At 41.3% G+C, this 27,103-nt stretch overlaps 1 protein-coding gene across 3 annotated transcripts in view; it reads left to right on the forward strand.

Annotated features, from left to right (window-relative positions):
• The window catches only part of ERBB4 (erb-b2 receptor tyrosine kinase 4), a 629,260-nt gene that overhangs the window by 393,312 nt on the left and 208,845 nt on the right, over positions 1 to 27,103 (forward strand). For all 3 annotated transcript variants that reach the window (XM_030453944.1, XM_030453945.1, XM_030453946.1), the window contains exon 4: positions 23,383 to 23,517. In XM_030453944.1, coding sequence (XP_030309804.1) covers positions 23,383 to 23,517 — 135 coding nt within the window. The remainder of the gene's footprint in view (positions 1 to 23,382; positions 23,518 to 27,103) is intronic.

Consider the following 27,103-nt stretch of genomic DNA (forward strand, 5'->3'; position numbering starts at 1 on the left):
GTCAGCAGGTACAATGAAATGCAGCCTTGAATCAGAGTTCACTTCCAGAATGAATACAGGAAACATCCAACATGAAAGCTGCTTTTTTACAAGTATCTCTAAAGGGCAGTTGACATTTATCCTGACAGAGTGTCTATATCCTGAGTGGTGACTTGTGAGCTATCAGAGAGATGGGTGGTTGAGTTCATTGGAAAGCAAAAATATGTTCCTAAAGGGCAAAAACAAAGTTGTAAGACTGAATTGGCAAATGCTGCAAATCAGCCTGGCTCCACAGACTGAAATGTGATCCTCAGCCATGCTAAGGCCTTAGCACTAATAACACAAGGGCACACAAGTCCTCCTGGTTTCAAAGATGCTCTGATTAAAGCTGCATGTTGATAGCCTCCAGTGGACTCTGTGATACCCAAATCCAAACGAGTCATAACATTCATTTCCACAGTCCTTTTATCTGGTGACAACCCACAGTGGGCATATGGGAAGGTGAAGGGTAGGGCTGCCCTGGGAGTGTTACACCACACGAGGAGTCCCTGCGAAAGAGGAATCTGGTACCAGATAATTACCCCCACTAGGACAGCCCTGGCAGCCAGAAATGTTCAAGGGTGGCCTAGACACAAAGCAGAAGGTCTTAAAATAACTCTCTGGGCTTTGCAAACCGAAGTTCATTGCTTCCCAGCCTCACGGTGTCAAGACCACAAAGTGTAAACTTTATTAAAATACAAAAGCTGACTTTGATGTTCGGAGGAACAGTTGATCTGTTACTGATACTTAGCCATCCCTTTCCAACTTTGGCAATGGTGCCAGCTCTGGGGCAAATTTGGAATAAAATGGTGACAGGAGTCTTTGTCATTTTGCATTAGAAAGTGTCAATTTTTAACAGATACTTAGCACCCCATGACCCTCATAATAATAGAAACCTCAATTAGCATGGGTGATATCAAGAGAGGAAATTGAGACTGCAGTATTGCATCTCCCAAGCAGCAAAGCATTGAAACCAGATACCTTCAACTCCATTTTACAAGTACTTCCAAGAACATCTCTTGAATTCCTTGAATGCATCAGCTGTTTCACCTCTTTCTGAGCTGCATTGTTAGTAGTTTCTTTTGTTGCCACCTCTCTTACACATCATCCTAAACAAGGGATAAAATCAATGTGCAAACTGTAAATACTTAGCCTATGATTGCTCAAGAAATTAGAATCTTGGAGGTTGCAATCAGCTTTTTATTTCACTTCAATAAGCTATAATATTAGGAAAATGTATATCACCTATTGATAAAATTTGCAAGAGGGATCTCATTTTGATGAGGAGGTAAGTGCTTCACTGTATGCACACCTCTGTTCTTGGCCCTGCTGACATTTTAGGAGGCTTTTAATTGCTTCAGAGTTTAAATTTTAATCTGAATTGTAGAGGGAGAAGAGAAATACTGTGTGAAAACTACTTTTTGTAGGGTTTTTCATGTTTTCTCATGATCTTGTGATCCTGCAGCTCTAACTTTAGTTGTTCATTGGTGCGCGCCATGAAATGAAAAGAAAAATGCTGAAAAGAGCTGGTAGTGTTAAAATTTACCTTGTAATGATTCTTGTCACCAAAAACTGGTTCTTTGTAGCCTTTGCACCACAAATGCCACTGGCAGATTGCTGCCAGTTTTGACTTCTGGAACAGAAACCTCACAAGTCTTTCAGAACCAGTGTTAAGCAAAATGCTTTATAGAGCTGAACACTGTAGCTGTAGCTTTCCTGTTTTAAATGTGCTGTCTTCAGTGATACTTGGAATGGATTTCAGGTCTCCCTGGGATGGAGTTCTGCTAAGTGTGTATAAAGGAGAAGGAGAAAATAGGATATTTTATGCTTTTTTAATATTGTTTTGGTTTGCTTCAATTTATTGCCTAAAACCTTTGTTCATAAATAAGTAGGTACAGTGTTTGATCCAGCAGTCTGTAGAAAGTAGAAATCAATGGAAGCTTCATTCTGGAACAGCATCTGAGGGATACACAAGAAGAAACAGCAGTGCTTGCATGGTGAGCTGAACGTACGCAGTGTTACTGGCAGGGAAGGAGAAACTGATTCGGTTTTTATCGACCACATCATCGACTCCAGCATCTGGGATGTGTTTCAGGGACTTCAGGTTTTATCTTAAGTCTTCTAAAGGTAACACTCTGCACCCATTGAGGAAAAGCAGCTTCCACAAAACAAAGAGCCTGAGCACACAGGGGTGTTTCTGCACAAGCTGGCAGAGCTGGGTGCCTCAGTCAGTGGGGTTTCTGCTCCCACTGCTGGAAAGGTGCAGAGCAGAGGGAGGACTTCAGCAGCATGGAAAAGCTAATGGAGTGCCAGGGTTCCTAGCTGGCTTCTGCCCGCAGAGTGATGGCAGGAGAAGCAGCAAATGAGATCAAATAACTTATGTAGTTGCCATATAGCAGGGCCATATATTTTGGGCAGACGTGATCTGAATGGTTCCTTCCCATTACAGTGTGTTGTTCATGTAACCTGCCTGGATATGGGAAGGGTAGATTTTAGATTTTGAGTCCTGTGGGATTCCCCTGGCTTTCAAAGCTCTGTGTGCCCATTTCTCTCCCTCTTTGATTTTGGTAGTTAGGGATTGCTGTTTACATTTATAGATCTAAATAAACTATAAAGAAAAGCCCAACATTTGATTTTAAAGTCTTAGGTGTCATATTTTGTTTATATATTTGATAAAAGGCATGGTTTTGTGTCTTTTGAAAATATACTTTTAGCAGGGCCTATAGAGTTCCAGGTTCTTTTTGAGCAGTGGTATTTACTCTTTGAATACACTAGATTATTAATAAACCCAGGAACTGAGCCAACAATTTATGAAGGTAACATAAGTCTAACTATGTTTCATCTGGTCCTTTTGTTACAGCAATAGTAACATTCTGAACTGGAGAGGTTTTGGCAAGAGTTCCCAGCCACAGGGGTTTCTTCATTTTGTGGTTATTTCTCCATTTGTTTTTAATGACAACCTCTGGCACTCTGACAGATGCCTTCCATTTGCTACTCCAGAGAGCAGGCATGCCCCTCGAGAGCTTGGCAAGACAAGAAAGTGCATCTGTGACAGGGGCTAGAGCAAAGGACATCACATCTATACCAAGGTTATCTCTATAAAATGAATCCCATATAGAAGTAAAGCTTTGAAAAAAAAACCCACTTGCCTGATTTTACCAAAGATGGACATTTAAGCCTGTACCTTAGGCTGCTGTCCTACATAAACCAGTACTTGTGTCTTCTCATGTCATTTTACATCTTCAACAACTTTTAAATTACATCAACATTTATTTATTTATTTATTTATTTTTTCTCCCCACTTGTTTAGTCTCTTTAGAAGAATGATTTTCAGACTGCTGAGTTGGAAATGAACTTTTGAAAGATGATGTTCTTGCCAGTGATGGAGAAATATGAAGTGTCAGGGCCTGGTGATATATCTTTCAGTTAATCCAGCTTTCTCTGTGGAAAGCTGGCAAAAGGCCAATTGCAATAAGCCCTGAAATATTCCCCAATGAGAGCCTGTGGCTCCACTGTAGGCCATTGGATGGTCCCCTCCCTGAGATGAAGCATGTCCCAAGTGGATCACCAGCTGTGGTGTAAAATCCACCATAAATTAAAATACTGCATATTTGCATATATTTGTGAATGTGCTAAGTGGTCAGAAACATTTTAGAAGAGAATCTGAAGTCACTGAGAAAAGGGGACAATTTGCAGAGAGCTCATTGTGGATTATAAATCCATCAGTTCAACTTCTACCTGCACCAGATCTGAGCAGTTCTGAAATTTTGGTCAGCAACAGCCTTTAGGGAAAAGTATCTAAAACTTTCTGTGGGTTTCATGTCCCATAAACTTGTAAACTCTCTGGGATTTATCATTAACCAAGTTGGCATTTTAATGGAAACTGCTGTGTGCATAAAGAGATGAAAGTCTCTATAAAACAAACCACATTTAGTAAACATACTGAGGCACAGCTAAAATCAAAACAAATCAACTCTTTTGTAGTATAATAACATGCTATCTATACCCTTTCTAGGTTTTTCTCCTTGATTATAGGCGTTATCTGCTTCATTAATTTAAGTACTGTTATTGTATCCATCAAGTACTTTGCCAATTTCTAATTGCCAGGCTGCGAGTTGAGTCACTAAGTTATCTTGGCTAAGAAACAGTTCAGGAATGACAGTTATTTGGGTATGAGTTTGTTTTCCTAAAGGCCATGATTGTTTTAAAATTTACATTAGTTTCTTGTATTTTTATTTGCCTTGGTGCTTTTTATTGCCTTTTATGAGTCACCCCTTTCATTGCCTTTAGGTCCATTTTATACTAATAAGCCATATATTAAGAATACATAACTTTCAGCAAGTAAAAGCTTCAGTGGTGGTAGAAATATTTTCAGGTTACCTAAGATTATTTCATGTTTTTTTCAAATAAAAATACCATAAAGAACATTTGAAATGGTGAGAGGGTTTGTTCCTCAGCTGTGCCAATAGCTGTGAGACCCAGCGAATTGAGAATATGTCAAGACCTGCACTCGATGTAGCTGCAGCTTGGAGTAGTTTGCAGCCAGTTTGATTGTCTGTTCATGTATCCCAGTAAAAAATTATTTCATCTTTCAGTCAAAATAACATAATATGTCTTTTTGCTGATCAGCGTTAGCTGAATTAACTAAAGTTGTGGATAAAAGCCTTGCACTGGAGTTAAATCTAGTTGTTATTTGTAGTGCATGGTGGCTGCTTGTACTACTGGTGGCATTTGTTTCTGATCCTTGGTGGAGTGGGTGAAACTACAATACACTGAAACAGGCAGTGAGAGACATTACAGGCCATCGATGTGGCTTTTTCTGGTTTGAAGTGATAAATAAGCTCCTTTATGTGGGTATCTGAGATGATCTGGTTTTCTATTGAGCAGGAATTTACTTGCGCAAAGAATCACAGCAAATAAATGAAAACGTTTGGGAACTACAGCAAAACATGTTTGTAGTCTTTGAGAAATCTTACTTGCAAGGACAGAGAAAAAACTCTAAGCCTAGAAATTAATTTTTTCATGCAAGGGAGTTGGCAAGGTTCATTCCAAGTTCCTTCTATTACGTGGTATCAGTGTTCAATACCACACAAAAGCCATACTCCGTCCTAACTATTAAATCCTAAATATTTACTGTATTCATTTGTATACAGTATATATTTGTATTCAATTGGGCCAGACCTTGGTTTTTACTGTTGCTAGTACAAAACCGTTTAAGAACACTGGATGCAATTTATTAAGGAAGGTGCTGACACATGCACAGGGTGTTTTAGCAATTCACTGAGTCTTAGGCACAAGGTTAATTACACAATGAATCACCAAACAAACAGAAACTCCTGAAGTCAGTACATCCTCCAACAAATATATAGCAAGGTTAAAAGTTAAAGATTCCTCTCTCTTTCTTATGTATTTTTCAATCAGTGACAGAAAAAAACAGAATAAATGCATTTTAACTCCTGTGTAGTCTCTGCCATAGCTCCTGTCTAGCCCCACAGGCTCTTCTGAAGAGTCCAGTGATAAATTCATCCTGAACAAGGGCTCCTCCTACCCCTTAGCAATAGGAAGCACATGAAAGCTCTCAGGGCAGGTTTCCACTATTTCTCTTCAGGGTTTCTTTCTTCTTCACTGTCTTGCTTCCTCAAGCTAAGAGCGCTGGTTATTTAATGAACGGTTTGAAATTATTGGAAAAAATTCTGAGATGAAGAGCAACATGTGTTTGGTATCCCTTATGGATAGAGTGCTATCTACTCCAACTTCTTTGCATTCAGGAAGCTTGCACTGACTTAATTTCTGAGGTGGTTATTACTGGAATAATAATAATAATAATGCAACATAGGGTGTACCTTAGAGGAAAAAGACCTCATCCTGGAATTTGCCTTGAATTTGTATTTTGTGGAATAATGACATGCTGCTGATAAGAAAAACTTTCCTGCATCAGGGGGATGTTGGTTTATCATTTTCTGATAGGCACAGTCAGTTTGTGTATCGGCATTCATAGCTGATTGATAGCCTACTCTAACAGCTGTATCAGGGGAAATGCTTTGGTCTGTGGTGGCTTCTTCTTTATTGGATTTTTAAGTTTCAAATTTAATAAAGCTCAGCTTTAATTAACAAAGTAAATATAAAACTGAGTTATGGGTTTAAAGGGAAAATTTACAGGAAGCCACTGACTGAACAGAAGATCTGAGTCTTTTTTCCAGCCTGAAGACATACTTTTCCCCTGCTTATTCTTGTCTTGACAGAAACGTTTCATATGCTAGGAAGAGTTAGTTATTCCTGAAAAGGAATCAAAATCACCAAAGAAAAAAAATAGCTAAGTTTGTAATTACAGGTGGTTGTTTCATCATTGTACAGTTGTTCTGTGTATTTGATGTGTGGTCATATTCTCCTTCTGTCTTCTTGTAAATGAGTCAATTGAGTACCTTTATGTTTTTCTTCTTAGCTGAGATTTCCTTAAGACCCGTCCAAATCCCTATGTGCCATATGATAGCTTTAATTTATAGTATGGGTGCTACAGCGTCCTCCTGGCACTGCCCTTTTGGGAAGAAGGATGTAAGTCTAAGTCTTATCAGGGCCTGCTGAAAGAGCAGGTAAGAGCTGCCAGAACTTCTGATTTCTGTCTGCTTTGCCAAAAAGGTAAGATAGAGGGATAGAGGATTTGGCTCCTGATTGGGCTCACAGTTCCCCCCATGTTGTGTGATGCAGGGAGAGAGGGCAGCATTCAGGCAAGGTCAGTCAGCCTGCTGCAGTGGTCATGTCCAGTATTATGAGGAGCTGCACGTCTCTGTGGAACAAGCTATCACTTCCATGTCAGATTCAGGCAACTGTGAACAGAAACTTCAGGTTCAAACTTGTTTGGGCTTAAATTACCTACCTCTTCCATACCTCAGAAGCAGGTGAAGAGAGGCAAGCGGAAGAGTGGTGTCAGCACCTGTGTCAGTGGCCAGCATGCTCTTAGAGCTGCTTGGAGCTTTATTTTGCATCCCAGGCCAGTAAATATGTGAATCCAGAGATCTCAGAGTGCCTCCTGGAGCCCTGAGTACTTTGTCTCTCTGTGACAAGTGCTGGCAGGCAGTCAAGGATATTTTCTCCTCTGTTCACATTACAGGAAGGGGCAAGGCTTGAGTTAGCTCAGGTTGAACTTGACGTTCACACAGGTGGAGTGCTTTACAGAGCTTGAGGCAAAAGATGAGCCTCAGATGAACTTGTTTATCCAAATTCTTGCTCTTGCCTGACTCTTCCTTTGTCAGCTGTTCAGCTTACTCCCTCAGAGACAGTCTCACAGAAGACAAATTCATAGAGGAGATGAATGCAGTGGAGAGGATGCCCTTTTCCCCTCTTGCATCTTCTCAGCTGGGTTCAGCTGTGGTTGCAACCTGTGCAGTGCCTCAGTGCTAAGGCCTGAGCACCAACCCCCATCGTAAGGAACATGCTCCCTCTCATCAAACCATGGTGATTCCTTAAGAAAAGGGGAGCAGAAATACTGTTTGTTGTTTGGAAAGTTTCCTTCTACTTTTCTTAGCAATCCTAAACTCTGCTGGAAAGCACCTAACAGCTTTTGAATGAAAACCAGCCAAATGTGTGAAAGCTGCAGACCAGTGTTGGCAACACATGTATACCCCATGCAGTGCCCCATTGGGACTTCCATTGAATCATTGAGTTGGTATTAAGCTGGAAAGGTGCTGAGAAAAGAGTCTGACACGGTCGGAAAGTGGAAAAATCTTGCTTGCAAAAAACCCCAGTACCTTAAAAAAAAAAAACAAGCCCAAACCTATAATTAAGTCCATAACTGCCTATATGTTTTTAAACAGATGTTGGTCCAGTTCATCTGAGCGTGTTAGGTCTTTCCAAAATGCACAAATCCCAGCAGTGGCATTTTCCAGAGATCACTTGCTTCTGTGTGTGCTACCACTTGTTTGCTCATACACCACTCCATACCCCAGTACAAAGTCCCTCCCCATCTTTCTACTCTTTAGGTACTGGAAGGTGCTCTAAGGTGTCCCCACAGCCTTCTTCTCCAGGTTAAACAACTCCAACTCTCTCAGCCTGTTTTCCTAGGAGAGGTGCTTCAGCCCTCTGATCATCTTTGCGGCCTCCTCTGGACTTGCTCCAACAGCTCCGTGTCCTTCTTGTGTTAGGGGCTCCTAAATAAATCAAAAAATGGTGTAAATTAAGGGAGAAACAGAAGGACAAAATCACTGTTTATCTTAAAAAAATGAAATCCAGTAATTAACAGGCTTATAACCCTGATTTTTCTCACAGCATAGTGTTCAGCCTAGGTGCCTCTCCCACCCCTTCCCTGCAACACACATTGTGCAGTGAACTGGCTTCACTCTGTCCTCTTGTCTGATGTGCTCTACAGCACCAGGATTTCCAGGAGGCCCCTCAGCCTGCAGGAATGGGAATCTTCATTCAAGCTTGTGACAAGAAAATGACAGGTTTTGATGGGGCACGTGAGACATGGGTGATGGCATTTAGCAAAGTGCTTCTTGTGTTTCTGCAGGTGGAAAGTTCTGGGCTGTTGCCATCTCCTGCAGCTCAGAGCTCAGGCAGAAAGGGGCCAGGGGCTTTGAGGGGGCTTTGGCAGTGCCTCTCCTGTGGGTGCCACATTCTTGGTGGCAAAGGCTGTGGTGGGGCAGGGCTTGGAAGGTGGTGGAATGGTGCAGGGGGAGCAAGGCTGATTCCCTGCATCATCCTGGGACCGACATGGCCCTGTCCAAGAGCCCCCAGTGCCACACCTGTGGGCTTTTAGAGGGCATAGTGGGGCAGGCAGGGAGACTGTGAGTGAGCCCCAAAGCCAGGGAGCTGGTACAAGGGGAGATTTTGGATGTGAAGGAGGAAATTTTCCTGTAGGATACAGCTGTAGCCATGAAGGTTTGTCAGACATGTATAGGTGGACTGAAAGAGAAGGCCTTCTTTGTTAGGAGACAGCCTTTAAGGAATTGGGGGGAACGATAGTTTGGGAGCCGTCTTATTTTCCTCTCCTGTCACAGTATCCATGGAATTGGTGAGTTTCTCTGAGCACCTGCCTGCGTGCTCAGTATGTGGGGAGCTTATCTGGGAGACTGGCTAGTAAATTTGACAGGCTTTTAATTTTCTTTATTTTCATTTAAACATTTACATCACATCCCATTACCTTCTCTGGGCTGTAATTAGAAATCCTGTGGAATTAAGAACCATTAAAGTCATTGAGATTCCAGCCTTGGGAATTTGCCCAGAGGCACACAGCTTACAGGCCTTCACAAAGCTTCACTTTCCTGGAGTCATCTCCCCCTCCCTGCTTCATCTAAGCCTTTGCAAAAAGGAACCATCTTTTCAATTTTGCTAGATAATTGCTCTTGCCAACAAACAGATGTTTTGTAGCTTTGAAGACCAGGAATAGACAGGTATATAACTTCTGCAGTCTTGCACTTAGAGTCTGTGTAATTTGAACAAGAACTTCTGAAGCTCAAGAGAAAGATAAGTTACTAAAGCCAAATAAAGAGTTATAATAATTCAGAGGAATATATTTTCACCCTATATTTGATTGAATTAATATTCCTGTCCCTTTACCAGCATTTATGCAGTTCTGGGGCACAGCAGCCAGTGGACTGAGACAGAAATTATCATTCAGGATATCTCTTTTGGTTATTTATTTGTTTATGCATTCCTAAATCATGTCCAAGATGCATTGACCTTAAAGGCAATGGTCGGAGAAGTCACAGAGCTGACCACAGACAATTTAGGGGCAGAGATTCCACCCTGAACCCTTCCAAGCTGAGTCCTGAGGCCAGGGGAAGAGCTGCTTGGTTTCACCCTCAGCAATTCTGTTCACAGGCTGGGGGCTCTTCTTGTGCCCTCCTTCTCTTGCCTAGGGTTATCTGGGAAGCTCTTTGGCAAAAAATTACTGAGAATTGTTCTTAATGCAAAGGATAGCAGTTATTGTGACTGAATTGGTGGGTCTGGGCGCTTACTCTTTCTTCCTGTTGTCTACATTATTAAAAATGATCTCACAGAAATAAATACCATCAATCATTGCCAGCTGCAGTTTAGCAAGAGTGTAGACAAGGACAAACTGTGTGCTTTTGCTGCCTGCAGACGGGAGCTGTTTGGACTGGTTTCACTGCAGAGCAGTAGAATGGTGGAAGCAAGTTTATCCTTTTTCCAGGAGGCAAGTGTATTCTGCTCCCAAATATGACAAGGAAAGTAACCCTCACTGTTGCCAATGTTGCATGGATAGAGAGCAGAAATGAATTAAGAACTGTCCACCATGGGACAAGCCACTACTGGGAGCCAAGAATGCCCTCTGTTAATGGAGGCATAGGCCTCACTGGAGTTTTACTTCCATGTCATTCCATGTCACTTCAGACCACAGTGTCACCCTTGATCTACTGCCACATATAACTGAGAGCAGTTTGGGTTCAATGCAAGTTGTCTGCTGTGAAAAGAAAGACATGTTGGGAGAATGTTTGCAACTGTGTTGGTTACAGTCTTTCCAAGGAAGGAAGGAGAGAAAGAAGGAGAAAAAGAGAAAGAGGGAGAGAAAGAGAAAGAAGAAGAGGAAGAGAGAAACAGAAACATGCTTTCATTGTGGCTTTTAAGAAGCTAGATGCATTTAGATGTGTTTATAAAATTGATGGGAGATGAGAAGTATGTAAGAGTGGGCAGAAGAACTAGAGAACTGTAGTGAAATGAGGTAACCAGGTGCCACTAATTGCCAGGTAGTGGGCATGAGCTTGTGTTAAGCCCACCTGTGCCTGATTAGGGCGGGCCCCAACTGCGCATGAGCAGGATTAGGGGGCCAATAAAAGGTTCGTCTTGCTACAGGGAACATGTGAAAGGAGAGATAATAGTTTTGAAAAGGTGAGAGAACTAACCCCAAATTCTCTCTTTTGCTTAGGACATTGTCACCAGTTGCTTTGGCTCCCACTATCCAAAGCAGCTACTTTGGCATGAATTCACATGTCCTCATTTGCCTCACCTAAGCACCTGGTTTGAGTTTAAGGAAATTGCCTTGATTTCTGGATATTTTAATGTAATGGCCACATTTTAATTGTTGCCGCTGTTTTGCTGTTACTTTATAACAGATCCAAAGGACATGACCATAATGGAGGGAGGACAGTCAGCAGAATCACATCAGCTGCATTTCCAAAGGGTCAGCAGCATGGACAGATTCCCTGACAACCCATCAGATTTGAAACCTGAATTTAGTGTTCAGGCAAAAGCAAGATGCAGTATTGACAGTGAAAATCGTAGAAATAATAGAAGTAGAAGGGAGAAAAATATGAATTGGGATACTTGAGGCCAAGGCTTTCTAAAACTCATTAACTCACATAGAAGGCCTTACTGATTGCTGTAATTAACATACATGCTCCTCAGTTTATAGACCTTCTTTTGGCTATCTTGCAGTCCCCAGCCACAGCTCTGGGAGGGCAAGCACAATCCAAGGTCCTTACAGTTGATAGGAGCCAAGGAAGAGTCACTTCACAGTCCTCTGTGGGAGAGGATGATTTTCAGCATGTCATTTGCACAGTTTCAGTACAGGAGAGCTAAGGAGAGGCACAGACACTTCCCACCTCAGACAAATTTCAATTAAAATTCTTCTTCGAAGAGTTGACACCGTATCTCAGGAGAGGTTAACAACATGGCATAGAAATGTGAGAGCATACTTGAACAGATCCCATTTATAAATTTTAAGCTCGGTGGACACAGACTCCTCTTCCAAGCCCAGAAAGATTAGTTGGGTTATGCAATTGCTGGAGCTGGCATAAAACCAGCTGCATGCCAATTACCAGCCCATATGCAAATGCTTGTACTGAAACACAGGATGCAGCTGGACGTGAATCTGGGCATCCTTCCAGGATTATTCCAAGCCACATTATGACAGTTTTGAAAGAGAAGGGTTCCGTGGAGCCAGTAATTTTTTACAGCTTTTCAGAAAATGGAGGAAATTACTACTACATCCAGATCTTAACTATTTTTTTCAAAGGGAGAAGGAATTTCTGCATGTTGATGCCAATCAGGATGTACTCAAGGCACTTGTGCTCCAAGACAGAAGGCCATCAGTCTGTTTGCCAAGTGCATGGCCTGAGTGCCAGATGTGCTTGGGGTAGGAAGCAGGCTTCTGGAATTTGTCAGTGACTGTATGAAAAGAATTTAAAAATCTACCACCAGATAATGTCAGAGTTGAAGCTCCTGGGGTTGCTGCAGGAAACCCTCCTGCATTTGGATGCCCCTCTGCCTGCTGATGTTTCTCTTCCTTCTGCTGCTTGACTTCCATGTGAAAAGCCTGCTCTGGAAGGGTGAAACAGTGATGGCAGAACATGTTCTGCAGAACATATTCGACATTATTTACTTGCAAGATGCCTCTTATAAAGAGATTATGCCAGGAGAACAGGGACATGATAGTCTCACAGTTCCATATCTCAGCAGATGGAAAAGATAAATTGAGAGCTGCCACCAGCAGACATGAAACATTACAGGTTTGATCAAAATATTATATAGCAAAATCCCTGACAAGGAGAAGCATTTAAAATTCTTGTGTGTCTTGGTAACACAAAGCAAATCAGTCGAAGTATGTAGACTCATCCTGGCTGGAGAAAGGATTTTCTAAAAAGTAAAGGGGGGTGGTGGAATAATAAAAATACCTCCATGCCATTTCTCAAATCTGGCTCAAGAGATGACAGGTATGGTAGTCTTCAGGGGAAAGCTGTTTTTTTTCAAGGGTTCAGTGTGGCTCCATGGACCTCTTACCTATTAGGTGTCTCTGAGCATCAGCTTCCACTTTTTCTGTCTTGGAATAGAATGCTGTCTCCACTGCTGTCCTGTGTTTCTTCAGACTCGTTTGGTTGTTGACTGCCCACGCTTAAATTAGGAAAAGAAGGAGATGGGCTGAGTCCCTTTTAGAGCAGTGGGACAGTAAGGTCCCAGTATTGTACACAAGGACTCTGAACAAGCAGAACAGCTCTGGAGGAGGCAAAGAAGGATGGCTAAAGGATCATTCTGCAGTCTAACCCCCAGGAAGTCTTGACTGGTGGTTCCTTGTAGAGTTTGTGGGTGAATCTGTTGCCAGTGGAAGCATCCTGGAGGCACTGGGAAATAGTTCTGGAAACCACTCATGTTGTGGGGCTGGCAAATAAACATGTTGCCTCTCAGGAGCAGAAACAATTCATCTTGAAAAATGCTTCAATCACAGCAAAAGCTCTAGAGAAACAATGAGAAAAAATGAATGTGAAACCATGATAGTGGGACAGGAAGGGTGGCTTGGTTGGGCATTGCCACTGCACATTTGCAGAGGCCTTATCAGTGTGATGGAAGGAGTTGTTGCAGCTATAAGGCATGGGTAGCATTTAAAGATGGCAAAAGAAATGGCATTGGCATCTGTACAGTCTTCATTGAACAAATTTGGAGGATGCCTGACACAGAAAGTGGGTGCTGTGTCATGAAAGCCTGCAAGGCAAGTGCTGATGCAGCTGCTTTAGGTTATTACACCAGGTTATACCCCAGGGATGCTTGTGGTTAAAGATGAGCAGACAGCAGAACTGAATTCCACTACTGGGGTATCTGTCAGAGACTTCAGCTTTCTGAAGCCTGCTGAAATACCAGGGAGGCTTTGTTTGACCTGTTGTGCAGCCAGTATGCTGCACATCATCTCTCCTTCTGCACCTTCTCCTGGCTTTCTCCTGAAGGATAAGAACAGGGCAGATGAGAAATGAATTGGTTTAGATTCAGTAGGTTCTAGTAACTTTTGAATAATCAGATGCCCACATCTGTGCTTCCTTGCTGAGACCCATACTCAGAAGTATGAATTTTGGAACAACTGAAAGGTAAGCACTGCTAAATCACGGTGTGGTATTAGAGGAGTCACTGAGGAGGCACTGCAGAAACTGCTCACCTCCCCCTGGGGGCACAGTCACTGCTGCCTGAGGTGCAGGTATCTCCATCAGGTAGTGCTGTGCTGAGTGTTGTCGTCACAGACGAGAGCTGGAGGTCCTAATGTCACTTGAAGAATCACCGACAATATCAGGAAAAGGTAATTTTTAATACAGATTTATGAATGTGCTACTTAACAGAATTCAGTGGTAAGGTTCACTCTGTTACTTACCATGTAGAAGGGACATGCAGGGCTTGGAAATGGGTGGGAATGACTGATACAGGGATCAGGGGAAATTATTTCTACAGGGATAGGGGAGGTTGAGTCAGGAATGGTATGGAGTGATTTGCACAGGAGTTAAAGAATGAGGAAGATCCTCCTTTTGAATCAGGAGGCTCAGAGTGGACTCCCTTGGTTCCCAAACAGCCTCCTCAGAGAGGAGCCTGAGTGCCTGGATCCACTCTTAGTTCCAGACTTGGTCAATGGTTTACAAGTAAGGGATTTAGGTGTGGTGCTTTAACATAATATCTGTAGCAGTGAATTAAGATTGTTTAACACTATTATAACGAATCAAAAAATTAAAGCGTATGATTTTTTTGTAACTTAATCAAGAATCAGTTATAATCAATACAGAGGTTCTAGTAAAAAATCTAACAAAGTTTCTAAACTAAATTTAACTTGAGTGCATACACACAAACACACTGGCAGATGTAGAGATGAACTTGTTAAGATGTTACCTGTTTGGTACCTAATGTCATTGAAGAAGTTGCACTCTTCTCCCCCCAACTATCCAACAGAGTCAAATTGTACCAGCCCAATATAATTTGATTTTCTCCCATACTTGAGAGGTGACTGGCGATGCACTCTTACAGTCAGATGAACCAGCTTCCTTCATGGGACCTGTGTGATGCATGCAGAAGCCTGTTGCAGTCACAGAGAACTCCAACAAGCCTCCCTCTTGAGACCAATATTTATAGTATACAGAATGATTGACTCTGGTCAGTATTTTCTGTGATACAATTCAGGTTAGGTAATCTTTGGGAACTTTCAGAGTGGGCTTGTGTTTTGAGCAGGAGGGATTCCAGGTGTGTTTTGCAAGCAACAGAGCTCAAGGGGCAGCTAGGGAGTGAGTACCCAATGGCACCCAAATTGTTGTACTTGCACTAGGACTCCCTGTTTCAGCAAGCAAGGGTCCAGAAAGTGCTGGATCAGCTCAGCTCACTGTATCTGCTACAGAAACAAGAATAATGTTGGACTCACTGCACTTGTAACTAAAGCAAGAACAATGTTGGCTGATGTTGATGTTGCAAGGTGACTCAGTGACAGTGAACAAGGGTGTCTGCACTACCACAAATGTGAAGTCACAGCTCCTGTGAATGAAATGACTGCTCATAATGACTTAAATTAATACAATTTTCTTTTTACTAGCAAAAATCAAAAGAGCAAAGGGCAACACTTCTTTCATACTAAAGCTTAATCTAAATGTTCTCTTAATCTTAAATGTCCCCTCTGGGGGACAGTGACAGAAATTCTTTATTTCAAATACTGCTACTTTTCTTTATACACAAATGTTATGTGCTTTAAATATATGTAATATATGTAATCATCCAGATGTGTTGCTTTGCATCATCAAATGCTTATCAGCAGAGAAAAGTTTAAAATGAAGTATGCTTTTATAAAACTCTGCTTATGTTGCAAGTACTGTGGTAGCAGATGATTAATTACCAGAGAGGGACAAAATAATTTAGGTTGGAAGGGATATCTGGAGGTCATCTGATCCAATCTTCTTCTCAGAGCATGGCTAAAATCAGACAAGGAACAAGTTGTTCATTGTTTATGAAAATCTCTAGAGATGGGGATAGCACCACTTCTCTGGTCAGCCTGCTCCTGTGCTTAACCACTCTTGCTGTGGGGAGTGTTTTCATCAGTGTTTCCCATGTTGTGTCCATTGCCTTTTGTCCTTTAGCAGTGCACTTCTGCAGAGAGTCTTCCCCTATAGCCCTCCCTTAGCTAGAGGCAGTAAATGTGCCCCCTCCTCACTCATAATGTCTTCAGCTTAGACAAGCCCAGGTCCTCTCACCTCTCCTGTGACAAGTCCTCCAGCCCCTCACCACCATAGTAGTTCTATCTTGGACTCTCTTGTAGTTTGGCAACAACTGTGTTGCACTGGAGTGCCTAAAATGGACCCAGCACTTCAGATGCACCTTCCCAAGCTCCCAGTAGATGAGCATCATCACCTTCCTCACTTACTGTCTCTGCTCCTGCAGCCCAGGGGTGATGACCCTTCATCACTGCATGGGTGCACTTCTGACTCATGGTCACCATACCACATACAAGGACCACCAGGCTCTTTTCTACCTCTCTTCCTGATTTGTAGAACCCCCCAGGAAGCCATGAGGATTGTGACAGCATTATGTTGCTTTTGTTTCTGTTAATCTACCTGTCACTCCCAAAATTACGTTAAGAAAACAGTAAATGCAGCTCTTGGCTGCTGACATCAGGATCAGAATTTGACTGGACAAAGTAGTGAGACAATTAGCACGTCCTTCTGAAAATTAATATCCTTTTAACAAAGTCACCAGATTACATGAAAGCTCCTCCTGCAAAATTATCAGGGTCAAACAGCTTTCAAAAGCTAGTAATGGGAAAAGCACCAAACAAATGAGCTGAGTAACACTGTAAATGCCTACAGCTGCTTCTGCAGTTAACATCTGCAAAGCTGCTAAGGCTGGTCATGAAGCTTTCTGTCTACCCTGTTGCTAAATAGCACCAAGAGTATGTTATACTGATGGCAGGGTGTGGTTAACACAGGCAGCATTGGTCAGAATCAGTCCATCTTTTACTCTCTATTGTCAAAGCAGAAGAATTATTAGAGAAGCAGGAACCTTCTCCAGAACTGAGGTGAAGAAGATGATTTAAATGTAAACCTGGGCACTTTAGGGAATCAAGATCCAAGCAGGCAGAAACTGATGTGATCATTGCCAGATGGGTTAAATTGAGCAGCCACTAGGACAAGTCAATCTATCTGGATCATGGAAGGAGACTATTTCCTTTAGCACAAGCCAACTGTGTTGAGTAAAACACATTATACCAAAGAAAAGATTGTTTTTTGTGAAAAGAATAACATCTTTAATTGAGCTTATACTCAGCTGTTTTTTTCTCTTTAGAATAGGTGTGGGGATTCAGCTGGTTTGACTCTTTTCCATAGTATTTTGGGATACTTTCTCCATGCACTGAACCCTCTAGGGACATGTGGCTGCATTTTATGTGTCTGATGGTCTCAGTAACTGCTGAGGGTGCAAAGTGAAATTGGGCCCATGAGCCTGACATTGACTTGCACTTCTCTGAGAATAGCATAGTCATGGAACATGTATGTTCCTGCAAAAGGTGGGGATAATTTGCAGTGTTATTGCCTTTTATGAAGTAACCAGTTAAATGATTTGACATAGTGATTTTATTAAGTCTGTGAGAAAGAAGAATTTGGGGCATGGACAGACAGAGGAATAATCTGAGGAGCTTCAAATGTCTTCTTTGAGTTGGCTTAATGTGACTGAACCTGTTCATGAATGAGATGCTCCCTTTGGGCAGATGGCTAAAGACTCAACTAGAGACTCTTGTCCTTTAATGAAGTAGCTAAATGACTTACAAGGACCTTGTGAGCCCAACTTCACACACATTTGCAGTGAAATGGTGAAAAGATACCCCATCAAACTCAGTGAGAGGTAATCAAATGACTCCATTTTTATTTAAACAGCAAAATAGGCAGCTAGATTTGTAAGATTTATGCTCTGGTGCTACATTCCAGTGTTCTTAGTTATTGAGCAGTTGGAAGTACAGACCCACAGGCTGCACATAACACTGAATGCTTTTAATAGAAATAAAGAATATCTTGCTGTTACCATCAAGACTTGAAACTGACTTCCAGCTAATGACCCAAATAATCTTTACTTGAAATTGTGTAATTGACATCGAAGGCTGTCTGGGGCTCCTAGCTGGTACACAGATTCCACATCCATGAGCTTTAGAGTATGGTCATTGAGCTGAAATGGAGAAGGTTAAAACTCTCATTTTCATTATCCAGCTCCCCCCACCTCCCAATACAAATGTGACATTTCAATTTTACACAGTCCAACTCTTCTTAAATCATCTGTATAAAAACTTCAGATCTTGATTGATGATGGATGAGCTATTGTCTTCTAAAGCACCCAGTTCTCATTACCCTTTAAGACATAGCTTATTAATGACAGACCTGAAGTGCTTTCCCAGTGGGTCATCAGCAATCAACTGTGCTAAGAGATCAAATGACTTGGTTTGGCATGAGATTTCCAGGCCAAAGCCATTTTCAAATACTGCATTCAGCATCTTGGGTGAAATATGAGAGTGTTTTGAGAGTGATACAGTATCTGACCACAGGTCCTGATCACCAGGGTGCTGATGGTGAATCTGCAGCATTTCAGCATACAAAGATCCTTCAGCTCTAATGGAAACTGAGGTATCATCAACATGCTTTATGTAATACATTTATGCAGAGTACACATCTTTGTATGGTATGATGTAAGACAAAGCTGTTTCCTGAGCAGACAATCAACTTGAAAGGTATAGGATATCTTCTGTTGTGCTTTTGAAGTGATTATAGTGGATGTGCCCAACAATTTTTCCTAATTAGCTCCTTCCCCTTGTCTGCCCACTTCTGAGCTAGTTCTTTCCCTCTCACTGTGCCAGTGTATCGTGACATCTGGCTTTGCATCACCAGAGAAGAGCTTTTAATTTGCAACCTTGAATAGTAATAACAATTTTCTGACCAACTTTATCACAACCAGATTCTGCTGCTAAATAGGTGCCTACAGCCCTCACTGAATACCAACAATCACAAGTTACTTGCACTTCAGGGTATGTTTAGAATATGAATATGTTTTGTCCATTTAATCCACATTAGCAATTAGCAGACTGTGAGGAATTACACTGTATGCAAGAAAAAGTCAGCTGAAGAAAGTGCCCTTTTAACAGACGGATTAAGAAGAGGTCTCTCCATCTCTGGTCTAAACAGACAGCACACTGCAGAACTAGTGCCCCTTTGCATTATTAATAGGGATATTAAGCTTCTGGTGGCTGGTAACACATTTTCACTGACTTTAGTCAAACTCTTCATTATACTACGAGAGATGTTATTAATTGAGCCCCTTTTTTAAATTAGCATACTAAGTAGAAATTATGTGTGATGTGCCTGTCCTTGTTCAGTGGCGCCTTATGGAAAGAGTAAGATTCTTGTGTTTCATCATTGCCAGAGCCCCCTGTGTTTCCATTCTCCTGTTAGTACTGTAAGTGTTGTGTGGCAGGCTACCAAAGTTATGTGGTAATGGTTCTGCTTCATCACTGGGCTAATGGAAGCTAGAAAATAGCAGATATAATGGATAATACATGTCTGACTTAGCTTCCTGAATAAATAACCATTTAATAGAATTTTAATAATATGCAGATAAAAGTTCCCCACAATCGTTTGGCAGCAATAAGCAAAATAATGACAGAAGTCAGTGGTGAATACATTTGCTGATTTATTTTCCTATAACTTGGGTTACAGAATTACTGGCTTTTAAGCTACTTTACTAGTAGCTCTAATAAGGAAGATGATAACATTTTGCATTCTCTTCAGAATCAAGTGGCAAAATACCTCGGGGCCATTCCTTGACTGAGAGCATTGGCTGCAGCCCTGGTGCCAAAATGGGAAATCATGATCCTCTGAAGTGTGGCCAACAATACCTTCCAGGAAGGTATCCAAAATAGCTTGATGCCTTTAGGAACTCTTTTTGCAATGAGAGCCAGTGGGACTTGTCCATCAAAATCCCCTTTTGTAACTCTGTCCCCCAGCACTGTACAAGTCCCGGGGTAATGTTAGCTGCCAGCACAGCACGGTTGGTATTTCAGGCAGCAGGTGATAAAGCCAAGTGCTTTGCCTCCTCTCCCAGGCAGCAGTGTTCTACTGAGACTAACAATTTTCCAGTGTCACGAAAAATTGTCTTAGAAGACAAAAATACTTCCACCAAATGATATTTAGAACACATTCCACTGTGAGCAGTCCTTCTCAGTGCTTCTTCAGCAGGAGCTGGCTTCTTTCTTTACAATAGAAGCCACAGAATTCACCTGAGGATTTGTCATTCTCATTTCTGCTCCTGTCTCAGAGAGAGTTCAATAAAGAGGTGTCTCAGGCGTTGCATGCAGGAGGAGAAAGCTCTTTTTGCCTGCCTTTCCTTGCTAACCCATCTGCACAGGCAAAGGTGCCTGCCTCTCTCCTCCTGTTTATTGTTTAACTTTATCTCTCATTTTCAGTGATGTAAATTAAAATGAGATGACTTTATGATGATGAGTTCATTATGGAGTAACTATTTGTATTATATTTGTGCTTCATTTGCTTAACATGTAACAGGGTTTATTAGGTCTTTGCAGGCATAGTTCTTGCTAAGAGAGGGCAAAGAAATGCAAAATACATTTGTGTTGAAGGCAGTGAAGCTGATGCATCTCTGCTGATTTACACATGCCGAGGACTTGGCATAAAGAAAAGTGGGATAGCGGGTTGGAATGGGAAGATAGAAAGGGGATGTGTCTGCATCCCACAGAGCAGGAAGAGGCAAGCACAAGTACTGTAAAGAATACTAAAATTTAATCTCAGGGTTATTTAATAGCTGTAAGAGCCCATCTTTGATATTATTACTCAGGTTTAGTAATGTATCGCTGTTACGGTCCAGAGTAACATTAAAATTTATTTTGTTTTGGGTCCGTGGGAACAAAGTCCAACCATAGGTCAGGTGCAAGCACAAACTTTTATTTGACAACTGGCACAAGCAAATGTCAAGGCAAAAGAGGGAGAGAGGAAAAGGAGAAGATGAGAGAGAGAAGGAGAGAGGGGGAGAGTGAGGGAGAGAGAAAGAGAGAGAGAGGAAGAAAGAGGGAGAGAGAGGGAGAGTCAGATTCACCAGGAGGGGTTCACCTGCCCAGCAAGTTTCTTCATGATGATGCTGATTCTGCACAGGTTCCGATGCGAGATGGCAGTGGGTCAGGAGGTGACCAAACAGCCACAGCAGAGACAGCCATAAATACCCCTGAGTTCCTTTTGTTCAGCTGTCACTCAGCTGCTGCAGAAGCCAGGTTCATTGGCATTAGCACAATCCAGGTGTTTTCCTCACCCCATTGCAGATTCATCCGGAGGGAATTTCCATCTTCACACAGCCATCAGGTCTCAGCTCTTTCCAGGCATCACCCCCTGCTCTGCTCACCCACCTCAGCTATCAGCATCAGTACAATGAAGGTGGCTTCCTCCACCCTGGCCAGGGCAATGATGCCTGGAGAGATGTCCCAGCATGGAAGTCTGACCCTCGGAAAAGGGGAGCAATCTCCACCCAGCCATTAGTTCTGATCTCTTTCCAAATTCCAGTCAGTGAGATCAGCAGACTCTCAGGATCACCCTATGAATAGACTTGTAAACTTTAATCCTCTCACCTGTGACTAATGGGAGCCTGCAGGGCAAGTAAAGACACTGTACCGTGGTTTGGGGGAAGGGCAGCAAGTGTGACATTTATTATTCAGCAGTGAAGGAAGTCAGAACATTTTCCATGTTTGCTTTCAGTAAAGCACAAGGAAAGCTGTCAGATTTCCTTATGGTACAGAGGGGAGTATTTCTGGTTACTTTTAGACTGAAAAAAGTCTTTCTCCACAAACTGACACTATTACAATTATTTTTAAAGAGAGATGCTGCCTGCATCAAGGTTCCTAGAGGAAAAAGAATTTTATAGATACTGTCATGAGCAAATGTTCTAAAAAACAAAATTTACACTAGTGGTAGGTGTTTAGATGTACCAGCTGGTAGTGACACTATTTGTGTAAGTGCTTAAGAAGCTATGGATGTAGGTAGATTTTAGTTTTTCATGGTTTGTTAGGTGTTATTTTTAATTAAAATCTGTGCCATAACTGAGTAGGTTAGCCTGTATAGAGAACACAGAGAAATCATCCTTAATCATGTTTTCAAACATTCTTCCAAGTCCCACTTTTTCCACAGAGCAGAATTGCTAGCAGATGCTGTATTGCTTTTTTGAGGGATCATCATAATATCATACAGACAGATCATTGCTGTATCTCTAATCTGGAATCTTTTCTGTATAAGATTATGATTATTGTTTTCATTTTTAAGTCCCTTTTTTAATGAAAAGCCAAGCCTTTAAACCAGAGGTTTCTAAGAAATAGTAATACCCTGAACTGACTAATATGTGGAAAGATGTATTTACAGACAATCCTTTATTTAATACATTTGTTACTTGTAGGCCACCTCCACTGAATGCTGTGGCCTGTAAACACCAATATTTTTTTTAAAATAAGCAGTTAATTCCTTCTTTCTTGTTTGTCAGCATTAGCATTCCCATTACAGCTTTTAAAGGTTTTCTTAGCAAATGAGGACTATCAGGTGACCTTAATCATTGCTGCCATAGTTAAGATTCACTCTTAATGTGTCCATGAGGAGTGTGCCTCTCCTGGGCATATAGCACTGCTTCATGTCATCCTAAGGTGCCATTTAGTTACTAACCCTCAGCATTACTTTGCTGAGGGTGAAACCTCTGACATTAAGCAGTGCAGGAGGTTTTAGCTTCATAGCTTCTGTTAACTTTAATGGATGTCACATGGATTGTCCAGTGCTTTGGAAATAGAAAAGCCAGGTTAAGAAGAGAAACTGTGAATTTTGCAAGATCTTAGACAGTAAAATAAAAACAGATACTTCTCCAGAGGAAATCCTGATGCTACAATCAGCAACTGCAAAATCGTTTTCATGTTGAGACTTGAAAACTCTGGTCTTTGGAGATAGGGGAACAAGCCATCTTTTTAAACCAACTGGTATAAACGTGAACATGCTTTTAAAAAAAAAAAAAAACAATCCCTTTCATCTGCTCAGAAACCATCTCCCTTTGACACAAAGCTTCCAGTAAGACATGTCAGCAGTGGTTTGGAATCATAGATACTGAGTATTTGAGTATTTTGGATCATGGTATTACAGCAGCACAATCTGACCAGTAAATATGCTTCTTCCAGACCTTGTGATGACTGGAGCCTTCTCACATATTGTGGGCTCAGAAGATTCCTGCCCCAGCAGAACACATTAATTTATTGTATGTTTTAAGTGTTCATATGTATTAATGAAATACAGCACAGTGTGACTGGTTGCTTGTGTTTTTAAAGTCAGTTAAGTCTTCAAAGTTATTTTACCCACAAATAGCAGAACTGTTCTATATTGATCACACTGAACAACAGGTAAACCCAGTAAGTCATTAGCAGCTGCGTGGCTGTCTTTATCAATGAACAATTCCTGTTTACAAACGCTATAAGCTACTTGCCCTCCAGTGCTCAGAGTACTGAGAATACAGTGAGAAATTTCTTCATTTAAAATTTATGCCCTCTCTTTCCAGTACGCAGAGCAGCAATAGACTTAATCTGTCTGAAGTTTTACAAATCTGTTGTTTTGTTCTTTTATGCAGAAATACTGAATGGAGGGGTGTATGTTGGCCAGAACAAATTTCTTTGCTTCGCAGACACCATCCATTGGCAGGATATTGTGCGTAACCCCTGGGCCTCCAATTTCACTTTGGTTCCAACCAATGGCAGCTCAGGATGTAAGTACCAGTTTTATTCTTGTCATCCACTCAGAACAAAGCAGTATAAATATGACCACAAGTTTTCCCTGATCCTATGTTACAGATAATTGTATTTTTAAAATTTTCCTGCTTTCATCAAAGTCTGTAAGCTGCTTGTGGGGACACTCAGTCTAATCTTAAAAACACTTTTGAGAGTATTTGTGAACATCAGACATATTCTGATTTTTCTTTCATCTGTTTTCTCTCTTTGTATTGTTTTTTTTTTCTGTTTATTGCTAAAGCTACTGTGCTGCTGTGGAAGCACAGAAGTTATTGTTTGTTTTGCATTTGTTCCTGCTGCTCATTCTAGTCCTTGAGTCACAATAGTCTGTCTATGGCATCATAATTAGCTACTGGAGTAATTAATGTTACAAACTCAAGGATATTCTGACTTTAGATGAGAAATAAATCTCTAAGAAATAGTTATCCTGTAGTCTTGTGTATCTGTGAAGAAAGAGAGAATTTGCAGAGGATGGGGTGGTCTTCACAATATAGCGAATATTTCTGGTTTTAATATATTCTATTTTAATGGTCTCTATGTTAAACTTGTAGTATCTGTGTACTTTGATTAATTTGTTGGATCCATTTTTCTATTTCTTTACCCTGGAGCTATTTACCTTCAGTATTATTTTGATGACTCTTGCAGCAATAATGAATTCCAGTGAATGGTAGTGACAACGGTAAAAAAGTGTTTAGATAAAACATTCCATAATATAATAATGTGCATTCAAAAAGAGTAGCATGCTATTAAACAGTACCCTCAGGATGTATCAGCATTGAAATTCTGGGACAGGTTGGGAAGAATTTTTTAACTGATGTCAGGAGTGACAGCACAGCAGACATACTGTTCAGAGCATCCTGGACATAGGATGTTCTGGATCCCTTATCAAATCCTATGGTGTCCCTCCAGGATCTATTATTGATTCATTGCCTCTTTGGCTTCCAATGCAGCCAAGAAACAGCTTCAGTTCTTCAGGTCTATTTTAGGAATTCTGACAACAAATTAGACTCCAGGCAAAAACCATTTGACGAGGCCTCATGATTTCTAAGCAGCAATTTGTTTTTAACCAAGTGCTTTGTGGTATGATACATTTTCCATAATGTTACTTGCTTTGGTGTGTGGCACCTGCTACCTTCAGAACCAGAGCACAGCTACTTGAGATACGGATTGCTCCAGAGCACTGCCAAACTCCACTGATTCTCCATCTCCCAGCACCACAGCTGAGGATCATCTCTTCTGCCTCTGGCTGGAAACATGACGTAGCTGTAATGCAGCCAGCTATCATAGTTGCATATTAAAAAACTTCAGCACTGGTGATGATCAGTTCTAAGCAGAACTGATAAATCTTTTGAAGGTTTAGGAATGTCTGTATCCTTTTATGAGTCATTACTTCAACAAGACTTGATTGTTACTCTGGGTTTTTTTCTGTTACTGTTTTGTTTTTGGTTTTTTTTTCTTAAACTGTTACCAGTTCTTCAAGACAAATATTTTGCAGCACTAGGGAACTAGGGTCTTTTAAAAACACAATCAACATCAGTACTATTTTTTTAGCTAATGCAATTTTACTGGTAACTCCAGAGTGATGGGAGCAAAATCAGTGCTGAGTACTTCTGGAATCACACCCTGAGACTCATAAAGGCAAATATTATCTCATTCTTTTGAATGTGTATGCCTAAGTTCAGTTTTCTTAAAACATTCTTTCATTCCTTTTGAGTTGTTTTGAAACATAAGGTAGGAACAATTTGTGCTTTGCCATTTGTGCTTGATGAACCTGATAAACAGCATTCTTTCAGTGATGACTGAGGGCTGTGTGAGAAGGTAGCTTCATTAAGATAGCCATCCAAATTTTAGTTTCTTTTTACTTACTTGGGATAGAGCAGAGCTCAGTTAGACTATATTTAATTTACTAAACATAAGTCTCCACCTCCAAAAACCTGGATTCCATCTCAGTACTATTCATGACTCTTGTGAAATTTGATTAAATTAGCTAATCCAAACAATTTCTGTCTTTAAAACTTACATAGCTGAAAACCTAAACGTCATTAAACAGAAAGCCAACAAATAGCTAAAACAGTTTAACAAATGCGTTAAGGCTTTGGAGAACAAAAATCACCATCATGGTCCAGAAATCACAATTTGAAATAACCTAAAATTAAACAGCTCTCTGTTTGTCCATGTATTAGACACACATGCACGCACACAGATGTGTATGTGTGTATATATATATAAATCCTTCAGATGAAATGACTCAACTATAAAACATTAAAACTACCTGTCAAGAGGTAAGGGAAAGAGATTATGCTACAATGGTAGTTTACAAAAGAATTAAGGTAATTTATTTGCATTGGTGCAGAAAAGACTTAAAGAAATGAACATGGAATGATAGCCTTAGAATGGAAATCAGTATAGATTATCAATAAATAAGGTGTATACTTCTCAAATTTGGCTCACATGTCACTTTTCATAATTTGCTAGGCAAGGTGGGTGATTGCAGAGCCCAGCATTGCTGTTTTCTCACTGCTGCAAATAATACTCAGTGCATTACAAAGCTTCTGGTGCTTTTCTGCATGGGCTGTGTATCATGCTTTTTTGGACCCATTTGTGTCTGCATTTACTTGCTATTTTACATGACTGTATTAAATTGCCTGAAGTCACAGAAGCCTCCTCATGAAATCCAAGTCTTGGCTAAGTCCATTGCAGCTGAGTAAGTCCATGTTGCTTGGCATTACTGAGAATATTCTAAGTGCAGGAGATGGCAACTCTAAAGGACTTTTCATGCCAGAATATTTTGAAAAGAATGAGTGGGTTTTACTGCTAATTTAAAAGCCTTTGCAGGACAGGGAAGTGTTAGAGAGGCTGTATCAATATGGGAGTGTAAACCAACCAAACCCTCTGTGTCAAGCTCAACAAAGTCCCTTCTATCAGTAGTTTAGCTAAGTCTGGATAAACATGAACATGTGAGAGCTGGGTACCTTCATCAGCCTGTGTGCCATGCTTAGCTGGGCTTATCTGTAGGACTGGAGGGTGGCTTGTGCTCTGGGGATTGTTAGGGCTCTTTCATCATGACCACCTCTGTAGTGCTCCCTGGCAGAGATTATTTTGGAGACAAAAGGCTGTGAAGTGCCATGAGTATCAGAATGAGACACCTCATAAATCCAGCGGGTCCTAAACCACAAACCCCTTTGGTGTTCTGGCATTGCTGCCGTTGTTTCCAGCTACCAGTAGCAGACCTGAAATCACCCCCAAGGTGCCTACATGTCCAAAAGAACAAGGACCCACCTTCAGAGAGCCCAATGAACAGGACTTGCTGTGTCCTTGCAATGCCAGCTAGACACCAGCAGGTTTGGTACAGCTGCACTGGGAGCGTGTGTGCATGCTCAGGGCTCAGCCATGTCCCTTTCTTATCTTCCCCCATGAGGGAGCATACTGCAAGCTGCTGGTGCTGCTCTCTTCCAGCCAGACAGAAGAGCTGATAATGGTCCCAATTCAGGGATAATTTCACTTGCAACCCGCCCTGCTGGGCCAAGGCAATCAGCAGAGGAAGACAAAAGGATGGAGGGAAAT

The sequence above is a fragment of the Calypte anna genome, chromosome 7, assembly GCF_003957555.1.
Source record: "Calypte anna isolate BGI_N300 chromosome 7, bCalAnn1_v1.p, whole genome shotgun sequence".
NCBI classification, from domain to species: Eukaryota; Metazoa; Chordata; class Aves; order Apodiformes; family Trochilidae; genus Calypte; species Calypte anna.